Consider the following 19,160-nt stretch of genomic DNA (forward strand, 5'->3'; position numbering starts at 1 on the left):
TCACCAGGCCAGTCTAGTGTTCCTAATAGATTATAGCTCTAAACTAGCGGTGTTAGAGAGGATATTGTATAATGTGATTTAGCTTCAGACCAGGCCTGATAATCAGACTGAATTGTCATTTTTTATTTCATTTTGTATGTTTCCTAACATTGTGATAATGCAGTTAAACTGAATTGGTCATCATTTTTGTTGCCTTTTTCTGTGCAGTGCTGGCAGGAGAAGGTGGCGTACCCATATGTAATCCTGCCGCCAAAGCTCTAATTGAATTGGTTGTTTTTCCAACAGGGCAAAAAGTCGTCAATAAGCACAACACCAAACATATTGGGATCGCTGAAACTAATGGGCGATAATTCAGTGCTGAAGTTTTTAGCCGGCATACATTTGATTAATTGAGGAGTAATTGATGTGTTGAGTTCAGCGCTAAAATTTGTCAATCATTTCAAATCGTAGTTCATAATGAATGAGTTACGTGATTAGCATGTTGAGACACAAAAATGCAATCTCACATCTCATGGTCTTCAGTTTGCTCAGTTGCCATCATGTGACCTAAGTGTGAACTAATCTGCTTAAATTCTTAATTCTGTGTTATTACTCTAACCTGGATCTGTTGATCATAGTTATGGGCATCTTTAATGTCTGTTAAAAAACAAACAACAGAAACACAAAATGCAACTGCAACTGCAAATGTCAGCATGCTCACAATGACAATGCTAATATGCTGATGTGAGGCTGATGTAATGTTTACCATGTTCTCTATCTTAGTTTAGTATGTTAGCATGCAATTATTAGCTAATTACGTAGCACTAAACACTAGGGCTGCCCCAGACCAAGGATTCTCTTGGTTGACCAGTGGTCGTCCTTTAGAGCGATAAGTCGACTAATCCCCCCCCACCCCACCCCATAACATAATTCAACATATACTGAATAACCATTATTTTACAAGTGCGCACAGCTGCGCTATAAGTCTGCTTCTAATTCTGAATGTGTCAGGAAAAATCAGCAAAGAGATTGTTGGAACATTGGCGGGTAGCTAGGCTAGGCTAGCTAACGTCACTTACATGTTAAGGCAGTAGGTCATGTTCGTTGTGGACGAGTGATAGATGAAGTTTTTCTTGCAAAGTTTGCATGTGACCTTCTTGGGGTCATCCTTGTTCTTTTCAAAGTGATCAGAATCAGAAATACTTTACTAATCCCAGGGGGAAATTATTTTAGACGTCTTTCAAGACACAACTGGCTGTTAATTGTTATTAACTGTCTAACTGCGATGTGCAGCCAAGGAACCTTCCATGTTAAAAACAAAACAAAACAAAACACTGACAGTGAGTGTCACGACTTCTTGTATCTGGCCCTTCAAATGAAAAGCCCTTCAGCCTATTAGGCCCAATACCAGCCGCCAGTCACATAGATTTTCACTTAATTTTGAGAAGACACGGCTCCAAATGTTTTGTGTTTTTTTCCTGAAACCAATCGATCAATGATACTTTGGTCTGCAAATGATTTTTTGGTGTACCAGTGATTGGTCAACTATTTGGGCACAGCCCAAACACAAAGTACAGCCGTGGAGACGAGAGAACCACAGCTGAAATATAGAGAAGAAACTTCTGTGTAAACTTCTGACAGCAAGGTAAAGCTGTGCAAATATTCTGAATAAAGTGTACGTTTAAACTAAAAGGTGGGCCTTTTTTAGTTGGCTAAAATATATTTAGTTGTTGCCCCCGTCCACAGAAGTGCATTGCTTAGCTTCCATGTCTGTACTCCTGCCTGCTTCTCCAGACTTGCCGCGGGCTTACCATCATCAACTGTAGGTAACACACTGACAATTGACATTGATAAGTAACTCATACGGTCCCATTGCGAATGGCTGAACTAACCATTTAAACAAACATATTTGGACGAAAAAAAGGTAATTTCTAAAATTATTAGCCAAACTGTGACTTGTAAACATCCATCATACACCAAGTCTTTGGTTCAACTTTGACTTTCCAGCTGTAATTGTGCGTGCACACAGATTTCAAATAATTCACCTCCAAATGAAGTTGTGCTGTTAACTTGTAACCCATCTGTATGCGCAGTATATATTCGATGGTGTGTTTGTGTGACAAACTGATGCGTTGCGTTTACAGCTGTATGGTTGATGCAAAGGCAGTGACGCAAGGTCCCAACTGACTCAGTGTCACGGCATCTATACGTGCTTGTCATAACTGAAAGCACAGCACTGTGAATCTCACTTAGTTTGTCTCTTTAAGCCAACATCACATCAGAGAAGGTGGGGTGGGACGGAAGAAAAGGAGGGCGGAGTCGAGGGGTTGGGGGCATGCCACCTCTGACCCGGCCCGGCTTAGCCAGGCATGGTACGGCACAAGAGAAGTGACGAAAAGAATAGGGGGAGACGAGGGAGGAAGTGACTTTGAATGGCTGACATCGAAGGAGGGATCAGAACTGACAGAGGGGGAGGAGCAAAGGGGAGGGTTTAGGGAAATAGATTTGAGAGAGAGAAAAAGACAGAGCGAGCAAGTGTGTGGGTGTGTGTGTTTGTGTGTGTGTAAGAGGGAGACGGAAAGAGGGAGGGAGAGACAGAGAGAACATGTGAAGCACGCTGCCAGCACTCGCTTGGTAATGCACTGTGAACAGGGACAAGCTAGAGAGCAAGTCTCTCACACACACACATACACACACACACAAACAAATATACACACTCACACTCACACACCTTCACACTGTGTCGCTCCTTCATACACACGCGTAAACACACTTCCCACACGTGCCTTGAGAGGTGCCTTGTTTGGGACACACTTTCACTGTCTCTCACACACACGCAAACACACACCAGACACACACACACACACACACACACACACACACACACACACACACACACACACACACACACACACACACACACACACACACACACACACACACACACACACACACACACACACTGTGCAGCTGGACTCAACAGAACCAGAACGGACTACTGTCACACCCACCAGTGGAGACTCTCCCATGAGCAGCGGCAGTACAGCATCTACCGTAAGGCACGGCTACCTGCCAGTCCCCCACCCCTTTTCCCTTTCACCTCATCTCCTCTCCCTCCTTCCCTCTCTGTCTTCTTCCATTCATTCATCCCTCGTTCTCCCAGCTGTGAGGCGGCATGCGTGGCTGAAGGACACAGCGCTGCGCTCTGCTGTGGTGTAGCGCGCTGCCGAGAGAGTTGGAGAGCCCGATCGGATAGGGGGGATAGATAGACTCACTGCACTCCCTCCCTCCCTCTCCCCTCTCTGTGTCCCTGTCTGTCTCTCTATCCCCGCACTCTCTCGTTCATGAATGTCACCTCTATCTCTGGGAAATACTGGATTTATCAAGCCACTGTCTTTTTCCTTTCTCCTCTCAGGGTGTGGGTGAAGGCAAGTGTGAATCCAGGAGAGATTGAAAGACAGTGAGGAAACAAGCTGCACTCCGTCCAGCAGCGTCCATCTGTACCCCTTCGTCCTCGTCCCAGCTTGCGGCGCTGATACCTCAGGTCGGAGAGTCTCTACTTCTTCTTCTACTTCTCTTGCTCTGACATTGTTTGGTACGGAGACATTTTACAGGTGAGAGACAGAAAGGAAAGGAGCACTGTCACTCGTGTTATTTCGGAGAGTTGACATTCGGACGTCCCACTGAATAGGTTCAGGCATCTGATCTGCAGGATTGAGTGGGTAAAAGAGGACTAAATGTGTTTTTTTGGGGGGGCTTTTGGTTTCATCATGCAGCAAATGTTTTTGTGGACGAATCCTTTTGGACAGGATTGAGTTGAACTTCACTGGAGCTCCGGGAGGAGGATAAGGGTAAATTTGGACTGGGACAGAGGCACCAGGGCACATTGCTGATCTACAGTGCTCTGTTTTTTTGGGTGGATAACAGGATGACTTGTCCCCGACTGTGGAACAGTGATGTATAAAGGCTTCACCTGAACCCCACTCGCAATTAGAAACCAGTCAACTAGAAGGACATTTAAAGGCCAACGCTGGTCAATCCAAATCTCAACGAGCACCAGTTTTCAGTTTTGGGTGGGCCTTTGGAGGGATCCACCCTTGTTCCCTCCATCTCCTACTCTTTTTCTGCCTTTCTCCCCGCTGCTTTGGTCCATCCTCAGGAGCCCCCTACTCAGCTCTGCACCCCTACCTCAGCGGTGCTCCGTCGCCCTGGGTGAGCGGGCAGGGGGGTGGCCCACGGTACCCCCCGACACCTGGGCGCCACCAAGCCGCCAGGAGCTGGTGAGGTGGTGGCAGGGTCAGCACTGGGAAGATGGCAGCTCTCGCCAGCTCCCTTATTCGCCAGCGCAGGGAGGTCAAAGACCCCCAGGCAAACCGGCAGATCGCCAGCAAGCGCAAGCCCTGCCCAAAGAGCAACAAGTCGCTCTGCCAGAAGCAAATCCTCATATTAATATCGAAGGTTCGACTATGTGGCAGTCGAGGGAGAAAAATGGAAAAAAGACCAGGTGAGTTCCCTCAGGCCTTCCCGTCAAACTCTTGTTTTCCACTTTCGTCGTCTGTCCTATACCCTGTTCCTCTTCTCTCCTTCTTTGCTCCGTGTTCTGCCTGTACTGTATAACTGGATTTTGATGGTTAACTTGCCAGCCTACAGATTAATCCTCAACTCTAAAGCTTCAATAGAGAACATCCCCAGCCTGTAATTTCTAGTGCGGGACTTAATCTGAATCTGGGAAGCATCCCAGCCCATCTTCCTGGTAGCTGTACACAGCATGTCCTGTATTTACGGTTGAACATGAAATCCAGCTTAATACACGCAGATTTGTACCACTGACCAGCAGCATAAACTGGCTTGTTTTGTGACTGTTGTGATAACTCTGTTGAGGCACATGTCAACACATCCACACGCCGGTAATCTGCAAGCACACAACGAACTTGGCTCATACATACAGTGATTTACTGTGATATAAAAATGTCAAGAGGCGCCTCATTTGCAATTCTGGGGGCTATTACTCTCCCTGCGATTCCCTCAAGGCAAGTGGAACACAGTGCGGCCTAATTCGTCTTCTATGTTTGCATGTTAAATGTAATTGCAAAATTATTCATTGAAGCTAAATGAGACCGTGACAGTTGATTTGTGTGATGAGTGTTCCTGTGCTACAGTTCATATGGTGATGGTTTTTGACATTACGAGCCAAAGATAAATTGATGAATAATTATTCTATAGTGTTGATACTGTATCTTAATGACAACAAAATGACAATGCCTTACAATAATACGTTGTGGTCTAAGTGAAACCTTTGGATCTATTTGGAAATATATTTCTAAGTTTAGGAGAGGCAACACTGAACAGTAAAACACTCATTTGATATTCGTCAACGAACAAAATGTACTTTTGTAGGTTCAACCTCCTTGAGGCCAAGGTTGGATTTTATATTAGCATTATAGTTTTAGAATCTATCTGTAATCAAAACTGTAAACGATTGAATGGTAAATAGTAAATAGTTGACTTTAAAAAAAGAGTAATGTCATATTTTCGTTATAGGAAGTCATCTTCAGTTTCTGCAGCTGAAATATTATTTTAGGCGTATCCTTTTTTTGCTATTTACGAAGTTACCCACCCCCATTCCCCTTTTATAAGTATATTTTAGTTTGTGTATTTTTTTGCCGATTGATTGAAAACATATATGTCTAAACTAAACACTGTACTAGACCTTAGATCACTGTCTACATGAGTGTGTGCTCCTTAAATGAGCTTGTCCTCACCTCACCAGCCTGCACTGCATGTGAGTGTTTCCCTTTCTCTTCATCAACCTCCCTGCACTTCTGTGCACTGAATGTGAGTGTCCGTTCCTGCCCTGTGCAAGTGTGCTTGTGTGTGTTCTGGTATATTTATTACCTCGATGTGCCAAGTTCATCACGGTAATTACGCGCGGAACCTCTAACGTGGGAAGCAGCATCTGCCATAGAGACGGCTGCTCTCTATATTGTAATTACGGTAGTAAAGTGTGTTGGACAGGTCGTGGCAGTGCCAGCTCTTTGGGAAAAAGCCATGTGTGCGCCATGTCCATTGTTTGAAACAATTTCCATCCCAATGGCTTGTGTGCTTATCACACTCTGATGGATTTATTATGGTAATGGTGGAGTCAAGTTATGGAGGCTGTGGTTAGAGACGCATTACCAGCTTCACCATTTCAGGTTGTGATTTACAGGGGTCAGTGTTAAGTACCATTTGTGGCAGTGTGTCTCTTCATCATTCTCTTCATGTGTGTATGTGTGGTCAGCATAGGGAGGACACTACTGACCTCTGGCCACGAGTGTGTGTGTGTGTGTGTGTGTGTGTGTGTGTGTGTGTGAAACTGGTGTATGTGAGTGTGTATTCTCATCATGTGTGAGTTTCTCCCTCGTTCTCTAAGCTTTAGCCCGAGGCCACAGTTGACCCCTGGCCAGGAATAATCGACTAGAATATTCCTGAGACGTAGCCTCCTCCTCCTCCTCCTCCTGGCAGCGCTTCAGATCAGCCTGCTTACAGCTTGCATTCACTTTGCCTCTGACTAGCTTCCATTGTTTCTACTGGCATCATTTGGTCGCTACTGGCTTATTTTGCATTCTGTGGCTTGCATTGTGTTGTATTTTGGTTGGTTCACATTGTTTTCGGATGGCTTCCATTATCATATTGGCTTCCTTTGACTCTGGTTACCTTCTCTTGGCTTCTATTAACTTTTGTCATGCACATAATCTCAATTTTCATTTCTCATATATACATAGTTGGAAATAAAAACAGGGATTATAATATTGTGTAAACTGCCTCAAGATTATAAATAAAAATTCATCTTGGATGACTGATAACAGTATGACATAGTCAGCATCAGTGCTTGTACAGGCTTATCATTTATACTGCATTATACACATTTTTTACTGTGGTACACAGAGACAGTGTGTCAGTGTTATGGATGCAGCCATTAAAGCTAATTATTATGTTTGCATCGAGCTTGAATGTCAAATGACATCGACAACAATATGTGCAGTCACACCCAAGTTGGTAATTGTTTGCTCCAGTTCCCAGGCAGGCAGGAAACCAATGGTGAATTGGCAACTTTCTGGGTCAGTGGTGTAACATCAGACCTTGTTGTAATATAATCTGTCCTGTGGCTTTATTGTTTTTCCATTGTGGCTGTTCACTCACAATGACTGCCTTAGTTCAAACTAGCCTCCACATATTAGAGTAGAGTTATTCTTAAGAGTTTGGCTTTATGTTGACGCTCCCATAATCGGCCTATTTTCAGGTTCAGGCTGTCTTTCTGAATATCCCTGTATTCCCTCCCTGTCTGAAATGTTCAATTTTAGTGGCTGGGTCTTTAAGTCGAATTAATATTAACTGCTTGTGCATGTGTGGGAGGGTCTGCCTCGTAAATGTCATCATCTGCCCATGTCCATGAGGGTCCCTGAGGGTCCATGAGAGACTGTGAGGGTCTGTGCCTCTTCAGCCCCCCCCCCCAAAAAAGTGGCAGCATGGACTGGACACATAGCAAGCGCCTACTGAGCATGCCCTAGTTGTCCCATCCTCTGGTCCAGTAAATGGCGTATGCACCTCTAGCTTGTTTGCAGTAGAAAAAGAAGAATGAGAAGGGTGACGAAGATGTAAAAGAAAGAAAAGAAGGAAAGAAAAAAGTGGGTTGAGGACCACTGAAGATATGTACCGTAAGATTTTCATCTAGTTACTTGTCTGTTAAGTAACTATCTATCAGAGGGTGAGTTAGAACAATGCTGATTGATCATATGAGCCTCTAATAAAAGCACTTGTCCTCTTTGCCAAGTACTCAAATCTGTGTATCTGTGGCGACCTTCCCTCCTTAAATGCAAATTCACTGCCTTAGTCAGCAGCCGTCGGTCTAACCAGCTGGAGCTCATCACTGTCGGTTATGCTGCATTCACTTGTACTCGGAAATCAGGAACTTCCAACTTCTGATCAGTAAAAGAGCAATGAAAGGGAATGTTCAAGTCTGAATTACGAGTCAGAGTCGTTCTTATGTGTCTGGGACATGAGGTCCCAGAGGCTCTCCTGCAGTTACTTCTCACCGCCAAAACTGTCGCTAGAAACAACTATCTCAATTCTTACGGATTACAACTTTAAGGCAGAACTTTATGAGGTTCAAAATTTAGATCTCAGAGTAATAGAGGACTTCGACTGAATACTGTTGAATTACGCTGGTAAGTGTAAAACAACAAGTTGTGCATAAAACTTTGCATGACATCTTTGTATGATACAAAATATGTATACTTGTTAGACTAACACTGTAGTCTAACAAGTCTGAAGTTTTAATTGGTTCTTTTGTCTTTTTGCTTGGTTCTATCATTTCTAAACTTCCCCACGTACTTCATTTTAGTCTCTTTTTGAAGTCCATGTGTTTTGACACTTTCCACAGATCAACTAATGGCATTGTCAATACACACAGTTTCATTGTGTGTGTCTTTATGCGCATCAATGCATTGTGATGCTGTTGTTTGAGAGGAGTTGATTAATAAACCGTGTGTGTGTGTGTGTGTGTGTGTGTGTGTGTGTGTGTGTGCGTGTGTGTGTGTGTGTTTGTGTGTGTGTGTGTGTGTGTACGTGTGTGTGTGTGCTCAAACAATGCTACTTGCTTCTAAGTGACGGATGGGGAGGACCGACGTGTGTTTGTGTGTCCCGGCCTGACCCACGAAATTTCCCCTCTTACCTCCTCTCTTATACTGTCATTCCCTATCTCTCCCCACTCTGTCACCCCCTCACCTTTACACACACACACACAAACACACACACACACATAGACACACACATAGACACACACACACCGCACCCTCTAACCCTCACCTAACCCATACTAATGATGCCCCAGCTCTACAGCCCACTCAGCTTATAACAAGGTCAGCTTGCCCTGCACAAACACATACTCACAAGCGAGCTAACCATAGCAGACACACACACAAGTGAATCTATTGTATCTATAATTACACACACTTACATGAATGCAATCATAAAATCACACCTACGTGCAGTCAGACAAACAAATAAATTAACACAAACAAATGATGAGATTCCATGATAATTTAAGCAGTGTGGTGGAGAGAAAATTTCACCCTGGCTTTTGCATGTGTGTGTATTTGTCCCCGTTGAGCGCGTGTGTTCAAGGCTGATATGATCTAATGAGGATGTTAAGCCGCCTATTGGATATCAAAGTGAAACCAAAATAGCTTGTGTTGTCCTCTGACGGCCTGCTGGATCTGCTGTGGAAGCCCTCCTCTCTTCTGTTAACAGGATAGAATAACAATCGCAGTTGTTACTGCAGCACGGGGCCAAATGATCGTCCAGCCACTGCAAATTGGTTTGTGTGAGTGTGTGTGTGCGTATGGGAGAGAATAAGTGTGTGTCCGTGTCAGAGACAAACGATAGATGACAGTTGTCGGCACACACGCCCCAGCCAGACTGTGCGTGCGTGTGTGTGTGTGTCTCATTGTTGTGCCGTGATTCATCAGGCCACATCAGCTCCTCTCATTAACACACACTGATTTATCAATAATGTGCAGCAGCGTTTGGTGAGCACACATTGAACTGGGGGCGATTTACTGCCTCGTAGCCCGGACACTCGGGACAGGCTACACCAGGGAGGACTATATTTCTCCCCCCCTCTCTGTTTGCGTCTCTCTCTTTATCAGCTTTCTCCTTCTCTTCCTCTCAATCCATCCTCCAGCCGGCTTTCTTCTCCTCCCTTTTCTCCCACAGCCTTCTCACCCCCTGTCCCCCCTCCACACCACTCACTTATCTTCTCAAGGACATCTGGCTTTTCTTCTAACTGTCTCTCCCTCAGTGCGTGCCTGTCTCTCTTCACCCGCTGTATTTCCCCTCTGTGTCTAATCATGTTGTCTTTGGGCCAGTCAGTTAGTCACTGGATGCTACAATGGCAGAGATACTGTAGGCATTGTGCTGCTATGTTACGCAACCCTGGTTCTATTGTTAATGGATCAAGAACGAGCGTGATGCAAGTCTAATGGAAGGAACTCTCATTATTCAGATCTGGAGTTTGTTTGTTTACTATTGTTCTCCTTCCCTCCTTGTGTATATGTGATGCAGCTTCATGTTGCCATGGAGGTGTTAAAGGTGAAGGTTAACAATAAGTAACACACTAGGATGAAATTGGCTATTATATTTGAGGTCACAGTCTGACATATTACTGTGTTATTAATACATCAACACTACTGACAGCTGCAGCCAACGCCAGGTGCAAAATATACAAATTAAACCTGTTTTTAACCGCAAATAATTTTAGAATCTGGATGAATTGAATTTCAGCCCGATTGATTGTCGTTTGATGCTCAGTTCGAGAGCGGGGCTGATGCCTGATCAATTGCCTAAACAATCAATGATATCCAGGCAATTGCTGGCCGCCAGATGTTCTGATGGTTTTCCAGCATGTCCAAAATTTTGGTTGGTCATCTTGCAGTTGGAGCAGCTTCGCTCATTTTACTAAACTGGTATTTTACATGTTGTGGCACATGTTGTTGTCTTGAAACTGTGCCTGTCTAGAAATGAAACTGACCTCCAGCAGAACAGACAAACCACACAGTCTGTGTCTTCAAGTCATCTACTGTGCCTTTTTTTCCTTCCTGCTTTCCATTTAAAGTAGATTTGGACAAATGAACGCTGCCTTTCTCTTTTTTGTCAACATTGTTAAAAAGGCAGCAGTCTTGTTGATGTCAGTGGACAAAACTGATCAGGGTGCTGTGTTTACATTCAGTGTATTTAAAAAAAGACAGCAAATGAAAACATGGCTGCCATAATGTACTCTTTTTTTTTACCTTCAAGCCAAAACATGGGGCTTAGACAGCACAGACTGAATCCAAGGCCCATTACATCACCTATTCACATCATGAGTACCCTGGGGAAACACATATTTATCCTAAATACAAATGAGTAAAAGAAAAACAACTGAGTGAAAATTCCATTTAAACAACATTTGTACTATTGAATATTTTTAAAGCTCTTAATGCTTCATCGATATGGCTGAAGCAGAGTGTGCTCAAGCGGCTCGACCCAAAAACTGTTCTACTTGAGGTTGGCTCCAAAAGCAAGTCAATTCCCATAGACCCCAATTTGAATACTCAGTTTTACAGCACAAATAAACATGTTTTGGTCTCTATAGCTAATTTCTCTGTTAATGACAAGTGTAAAGGGGTAGGATTTTGATATAACTCATCCTTTTAAAATTATATCAAATCTTAAAGTTCTACATAATTAAGGAACTGCTGCTTTGGCTGTAGGCTTCATTCGGCCGGTCCCCGCTCCATGGGTGATGTCACGGACACTGCGTCCATATTTTATCCAGTCTGTGTTTCTCTACGTATCTTCTGAACACGGACAATCTCCTCAATTCATTCGCATGCAAGCTGTCCATGAATTGCTAGCTAAGGAATAATAAAGTAACTATACCATCAGCCTGCAGATAAGGGGAGTGAAAACCAAGCAGAATCATATCAAAGAGTGAAAAGATGCTCCAGTGAAGGCGCAGTGAAGATGCAGAAATGAACAGCTGTACAGTAAAACACAGTAAATGAACCTGCTGCAAGCCAGTGGGGGATTTAAAATTGCTTCATTACATCTTTGTTTGGAAAGGATGCTCACAAAAGCATTTTTACACTATTCTCACTGTGGACGTCCACCAGTGTCTGCATATAATACACAAAGTCTCACATTTTCCATGTTCCTCCTCTGCTCTGCTGCACCTCTGATCCAGGTGTTCCCCATAGCATCTAGATATGACAAACAGCAGGCATAGATTTGAGCTACCTTTTAATAGAATAATAATAACAATAATAGGCTTTTAAATCTTTTGCTCATTACTGCTACAGACAACCAACTGTCCATCTATCACTAAAAAGACACATAGCCACATGCTCTAAACCGTGCAGCCGGTGGCCTCTGTTGTTTTGTAACAGGTTCCGCCCTCTGTCTCTGCCAGTGTAGCAGATGTTGTGTATGAAATGGTGCCCGGAATAAATGATTTGGAGATGCTAACATTTGGCCTGTGTGATGATCAATGTGAGCTTTCAGTGCCGCCCCTCCCAACCGATTGATTTATGGAGCGGACCACCATTTGTTTTGATGCGCTGCTTTTTTTTTGGATGGGCATCAATCATCATCATCAGACAAAATACAACATTTCTGGTTCATGTGCATGAGTGCGTGTACGTTTGTGTGTTTCCTGTTGTATTTCAGTGCGTGGGCTAAAAGTATGCTTGTGTGTGTCCCACAAAATAAGTGTGTAAACTGTGTGTGTGAGTGCTGGTGAGGACATATCGGGCTTATGAAGGCTGCGGCGTGGCCCGGCAGGAATGATGTGAGCTGCTTGAGCTCAGTATGGCACATTGTTGGCACGGCACGGCACCGAGAACACCACAGTGTAATGAGAGCAGGGCAACGATGCAGAAGGGTTTGAGTTCTGGATACTGTGCTCTTCAAATGACCTCCGGCTGAGATACACACAGCCACAGCGAAGCATGTCTGCATGCATGCAAATATGTTCCCATTTATCTACAGCAGCACTCAACATTTTATTTTGCATCAGACAATTTCCACTCCTCTGGGATTCACCGTATTGAGAGCCCAAGTAACAAATGACCAGCGAGCGCCGAGTCAGCATCTCGGCCCCCCCCCCCCCCCCCCGCCACAACTTCCATCACCAACCCAACCTTGTTTTCCTCAATGTCAAAAGGCCTACAGAAACAGTGCACTGTCCCTTTAATCAATGCTTATTGTTAAATGGAAATATTAACATGCCGAGGACAGTAAAGCCAGCATTAGCACTTTTATATGCAATCAATTTGCCGCATGGTTTGTGTGCAGCGCTGACGTGTGTCACATGGAGATGGCGGCTTTACAGAACACACACACACACACACACACACACACACACACACACACACACACACACACACACACACACACACACACACACACACACACACACACACAGACACACACACACACACACACACATCTAAAGAGAAACCTAACTGTGGGGAAACAGACAGCATGGAAGCCTTCTGGCTAGATCCCAAACAAGACACAGATGCACGCAACGGCACAGAGAGATCCACAACGGCACTGAATATTAGGGCTGCACAATATATCGTTTCAGCATCAACATTGTGATGTGTGCATGCCCAATACCTTTTTACTGGTTTATACAAAAGGAAAACTCAGACAGTTTTCATTTCCATTGACTAATCCAGTGTTTATACAAATAAAGTCAAATATCTACAAACACTACATACACCTTTCACTTATGGCCCACATTCTCTTCATTTTGCTCTCATAGTACACCAGATTGACGCTTTTCAAATTTCTCAGGACGCCCATAGAGGGTGAGAATTCCTGTAGGCTACTTTTCATGTTGCAATATGTATCATAGGAAAAAAGTATTGCCACGCAAGTTTTTTCCAATATCACACACACACACACACACACACACACACACACACACACACACACACACACACACACACACACACACACGCACACACACACACACACACACACACACACACACACGTCCTGGTCATGCTTTGAGTGTTGATCTCCCTCTTTGCTACTGGACTACTGTGTCCCTGACACAAAAGAAAGCTCATTAAATCATGTCACTTTTGTTCACCTCTCTCTCTCTCTCTCTCTCTCTCTCTCTCTCTCTCTCTCTCTGTGCGCATGCGTGAGTGTGAGCGGAGCGAGTGAGCTGGAGTGATTGACGGTGGTGAGTGGTTTTCTCAAAACTTTTCTATAATTGTTTGTTTGTTTGTTTTGCATGTTTTAGTGTAGTTTGTGAACCTTGTTCCAGTCGGTGTGTGTGTGTGTGTGTGACACCGGGCATCATGCCCGGTGTCGGAGTAGATGAGGTGGGGCTGCAGAAACTGACGAGGCGACATGCGGTCAAACTTTTGCCGGCTGTCGCCTGTACAGTTGAGGATGCAGCCTACGCCATCGGAGAGCTTGTGGGGTTTGTAAGTGTAAAAGCTGCCTCACGGATGAACAGCGCTATTGTCATCTTTCTGGATGATGTGGCAAAGGCGGAGAAAGTGGTGGAGAGCGGCGTGGTGATCCATGACACCTTCACGCCGGTGTTTCCTCTGGCTAACCCGGTGAGGAGGATCATGATCTCCAACACGCCACCTTTCATTAAAAACGAGGATTTAAATACAGAACTGTCCCGCTACGGACGAGTCATCTCCCCAATAAAGATGATGATGTTGGGAGGTAAAACCCGACCGGAAATGAAACACGTTGTGTGTTACCGGCGGCAGACCTTCATGGTGCTCAAAGATGGAGTTAAAGACCTCAACCTGTCTTTGAGTTTCAAGGTGGAAGGATTTAATTATATCGTTTTCGTCACATCTGAGACGATGAAGTGTTTTTCTTGTGGGGCCGAGGGGCACTTGGCTCGAGCCTGCCCTGAGGATAAGGAGGCTGCCGGTGGCACTGCGGGGCCGAGCGCCGGTGCATCACCCCGGCGTGCGGGGGCCAAAGGCCCCCGCCCCTGGGGATCCGGGGCTTCGGCCTCTGGTGGACCTGGCGCTTTGGCCTCCGCTGAGCCGGCAGCTGATGCGTCAGCTGGTGGCGAGAGTGGTTCGGGTGAGACGGGCTCAGGTGAGACGGGCTCACCTGACGCGCTGCAGCCGGCGGCTGAGTTAGACTCGGCCGGTGTGCAGCGATCTGACGAGACGGCAGAACAGAGTGAACGGGAGGAGATGGAGCAGGAACAGGCTGTTTGCCCAGAGGAAAATATTACTGCTACAAAGAGCACAGTCACACCTGCTAATAAAAATAAACAGGAAAAGAAAAAGAAGGATAAAGAACACAATGTGAATGCAGACGAGGTGGTGAATGAGGTGATGGAGGAGGACATGGATGAGGATAAAAGATCAGGAAAAAGGAAAATCAGTGAGTGTAGGGAGGAGGAGGAGGATGATGAGGATGAGGAGGAGGTGGAGGTGGAGGAAGATAGTGGGGATGAAGCAGGTGAAGAATGGGATATGACTCCATCTCAGGAGGTTCACACCACCACCTATTCATTGAGAGAAATTAAAAAGTTCCTAAAAGACACAAAAGGGAAAGTAGCTGTGCAGGTGAAGAATTTCTTCCCCGACCTGAAGGGCTTCATTGTGTCTGTGTCACGCCTTAAAAAGATGGAAGACTCCTTTGAAACGAAGGAAGTCTACAGACTGAACAAGTTTGTCACAAAAGCCAGGGTGAAGCTCGCTGAACTTAATGATGACTCACTTTAAAATGTCTTATCACACCTTTGTGGCTGTTTTCTTATTTATTTATTTTCATATCATTATGACTAATATAAATATTGGTTCTTTAAATATTAACGGTGCCAGAAGTGTTGTGAAGAGAGCTTCTCTTTATAAACTTATTGATTTTAAGAAACTGGACGTAGTTTTTATTCAAGAAACCCATAGTGATGATGAAAACAAGAGAGACTGGAAGAAGGAGTGGCCTGGCCAGGTTTTTCTCAGCCACAAATCTTTTAATAGTGCTGGAGTCGGTGTGCTTTTTAACAAAGCTTTTAACCCTCACTCCGTCGAGGTGCAGGATGTTTTATCAGGTCACATTTTGAAGGTCAGAGCACAGTTTGAGAATGTCATAATGGTTTTTATATGTGTTTATGCCCCTGTTTTTAGCAAAGATAGAATGTTTTTTTTAGACATTTTATCTGATGCCATTAGCGGCTGCAGCACTGAAGAGTATTTATTTCTGGGAGGTGATTTTAATTGCACAGAGCATCCTAATACAGACAGGAATCACCTAGAGCCTCACCCTGCTTCATGTGCTCGGCTTCAGCGTCTCAGTGAAGCTCACGAGCTGCAGGACGTATGGAGAGGGTTTCATAGAAATATCCGGCAGTATACATGGAGCCACAGTCGTGAGAATGTATTATCGATGGCTCGACTTGATCGGTTTTATTGCTTTAAACATCATTTTAGCATTTTTAAATCAAGTCATATTATACCGGTCGGCTTTACAGACCATTCTCTGGTTCAGTGTTCTTTTTTTATCTCAAATGTTAAGATAACCAGTGCTTATTGGCATTTTAACACAGCTCTTTTATTAGATAATGCTTTTAGAGAGGGTCTTAATTATTTATGGGTTTTACACAAGGGCAAGAAGTCCAGTTTTATTTCTTTACAGCAGTGGTGGGATATTGGCAAAGTCCAAATCCAACAATTTTGTAAACAATATACTCGCAATGTCACTAAGTACATCACCAGGTCTCTTCAGGACCTAGAGACTGAGGTGGTACAGCTGCAGGGTTTGGCAGACTGTACAGGAGAACAAGGGCATTTTGAAGCCCTTAAAAGGAAAAAGGCTGCTTTAGCCAACCTGCTGGGCATTACAGCACAGGGGGCGCTGGTCCGATCTCGTTTTTTGAATGCCTCGCAAATGGATGCTCCATCCCGGTTCTTCTTCAGCCTAGAGAGGAAAAATGGCCAGAAGAAGATCATCCACTCGCTATGTGCTGAAGATGGTTCTTCATACACGACAGGCCCAGAGATCCGGAGGTATGCCACACATTTCTATAAAAAACTGTATTCAAATGAGTTTGTGGATAACCCAGAGCTGGGTGGACAGTTTTTTAATAACCTGCCTCAGGTGGAGGCTGCCTCAAACACAACACTGGACTCTGAGCTGACTGTTGATGAGCTCCACACAGCCCTCATGAGTCTGGCCAATGAGAAGGCTCCTGGCATTGATGGGCTCCCCGTGGAGTTCTACAAGTCTTTTTGGCCGGTTCTCGGCGAAGACATGTTGGAGGTTTTCCAGGATAGTCTGAACCGGGGACAACTACCACTGAGCTGCAAGAGAGCTATAATTACTCTGCTCCCTAAAAAAGGAGACCTGCAGCTTTTAAAGAACTGGAGACCGGTTTCATTGCTGTGTGGGGACTACAAGATATTGTCCAAAGCCCTGGCCCTGAGGCTGAGGGAGGTCGTCAGTGAGGTCATCCATGTGGACCAGACATACTGTGTGCCCGGCAGGTCCATAAGTGATAATATCACTTTAATCAGGCATGTTTTGGACGTCTCTAGCTCATTAGGCGTGGACACTGGTCTGATTTCCGTAGACCAGGAAAAAGCTTTTGACCGGGTTGAACACCAGTATCTGTGGCAGGCGCTGGCTGCTTTTGGGTTCAGCCCAGGCTTCATAGCTAAGATCCAGGTACTGTACCGTGACATTGCGAGCATACTGAAGGTTAACGGTGGCCTGGCTGCTCCTTTTAATGTGGAGAGGGGGGTTCGGCAGGGATGCTCCATATCAGGGATGCTTTATTCCCTTGCCATAGAGCCTCTGCTCCACAAATTAAGAAAGGAGCTCAATGGTGTTGTTTTTAATGGATGTCCTGCTGTTTTTAAACTGTCTGCCTATGCTGATGATGTCATTTTAATGGTGAACACACAAAAAGACATTGACATCATAAAAACTAATGTTGGACTGTTTAATGAGATGTCATCAGCAAAAGTAAACTGGAGTAAGAGCGATGCAGTGATGGTAAGTGACAAGCCCACAACTAAGCTGGTTTTACCAGGGGGACTGACGTGGAAGACAGGGGGCATAAAATACCTTGGGGTGTTCTTAGGCGATGAGACTGTTTTAAATAAGAACTGGGACAATGTGCTGGAGAAGATTGAAGGTCGGCTCAGGAGGTGGAGCTGGCTGCTACCGAGCATGTCCTATAGAGGAAGGGCACTCATTATCAACAACCTGGTGTCCTCCTCCCTTTGGCACAGACTGGCCTGTGTGGACCCTCCCCCTAACCTGCTGTCAAAAATACAGGCATTGTTAGTTAATTTTTTCTGGGACAAACTTCACTGGACCCCTCAAGCTGTCCTTTACCTTCCTAAGGATGAGGGAGGGCAGGGACTTGTCCACCTGGCCAGCAGGGGAGCTGCTTTCCGGCTACAGTTCTTTCAGCGACTGCTGTACGGCCCCAAGGACCTGGTCTGGAGACCGTTGGCCCACATGGTTCTGCAGCGGTTCGCTGGACTGGGTTTAAAAGACTCTCTATTCCTCATGGACCTCAGCACTGCAGACCTTCGCACATTGCCACCTTTCTACCGGGGAGCCTTCACTGTGTGGAAGCTGATGGCGAAGGAGAAAAGTACGGTCTCCCTTCACTGGCTGCTTCAGGAGCCTGTGGTCTTTGGAGGACAGCTCAGCGCCCCTTTCTGGGCGGGAACAGCTCTTAGGGACATCTTCTGTAAGGCCAGGGTCATGACTCTGGGGTCTGTTGTTCACCTGGCTGGAGCTGAGCTGCAGGATGCAGCCGTCCTGGCAGCTGGTGTGGGGATCCGGTCTGTGAGGAGCATTGGCAGACTTTTGGAGCATTGGAGAGGCTGCCTGAATGGACATCAACGTCTTCTACTGAGCCGGCACTCCCAAGGTTTTATTGCCCCCTGCACTGACGATCCGTTTCCCTCCATTACTGTTCGTCCGGTTTTTAAAGACTACATTGGTTGTTTTTTAAACTCACAGCACTGCACTTTAAGCCTACAGGAGGCCACTGGCAAAGCCTTGTACAGAGTCATGGTGACATGTCTAAATGGAAAGACTCTGAACCGAGTGGACACTCCATGGAGGGGTCACCTGCAGTTGGGAGATGAGGTGACACCCGCCTGGAGGAGTCTCTATAAAGGTCCTCTGACTAAAAAAGTGGCAGACCTACAGTGGAGGGTGCTACATGGCATTGTAGCAGTTAACTCCTTCCTGTCGATCATCTCCCCAGGGCACACTGACCGGTGTGTGTTCTGTGGTGAAAGGGAGACAGTTTTTCACTGTTACAGTGAGTGTACACGTCTCACTCCTCTTTTCACTCTCCTGAAGAGTCTCTTCAGAGCAGCTGGAGAAGAATTCTCTGTTCAGGTTTTTATCTTGGGTTTTAAGTACAGAAAGGCAGCAGAGAGCAAGTGTAAACTTTTAAATTTCTTACTGGGACAGGCCAAGATGGCAGTACATGTGAGCAGGAAGAGGAAAGAGGAGAACATGGTAGATGTTGAGGTGAGTTTGTTGTTCTGTCGGATGGTGAAGGCCAGGGTCCACATAGATTTTAAATACTACAGTCAGATGCAGGACATGGATCAGTTCACCAAGACCTGGAC

At 45.2% G+C, this 19,160-nt stretch overlaps 1 protein-coding gene across 1 annotated transcript in view; it reads left to right on the forward strand.

Moving 5' to 3' along the window:
* Positions 1-4,290: 4,290 nt before the first annotated feature.
* fgf11a (fibroblast growth factor 11a) overlaps positions 4,291-19,160 on the forward strand; it is a gene marked incomplete at both ends in the record, with an annotated part of 94,956 nt that continues 80,086 nt past the window's right edge. Inside the window, one exon of the mRNA XM_083937464.1 lies at positions 4,291-4,483. Within this exon, the coding sequence (XP_083793590.1) occupies positions 4,291-4,483 (193 nt within the window). The remainder of the gene's footprint in view (positions 4,484-19,160) is intronic.

Source organism: Echiichthys vipera (assembly GCF_963691815.1).
Source record: "Echiichthys vipera genome assembly, chromosome: 22".
In the NCBI taxonomy this organism is placed as follows: Eukaryota; Metazoa; Chordata; class Actinopteri; order Perciformes; family Trachinidae; genus Echiichthys; species Echiichthys vipera.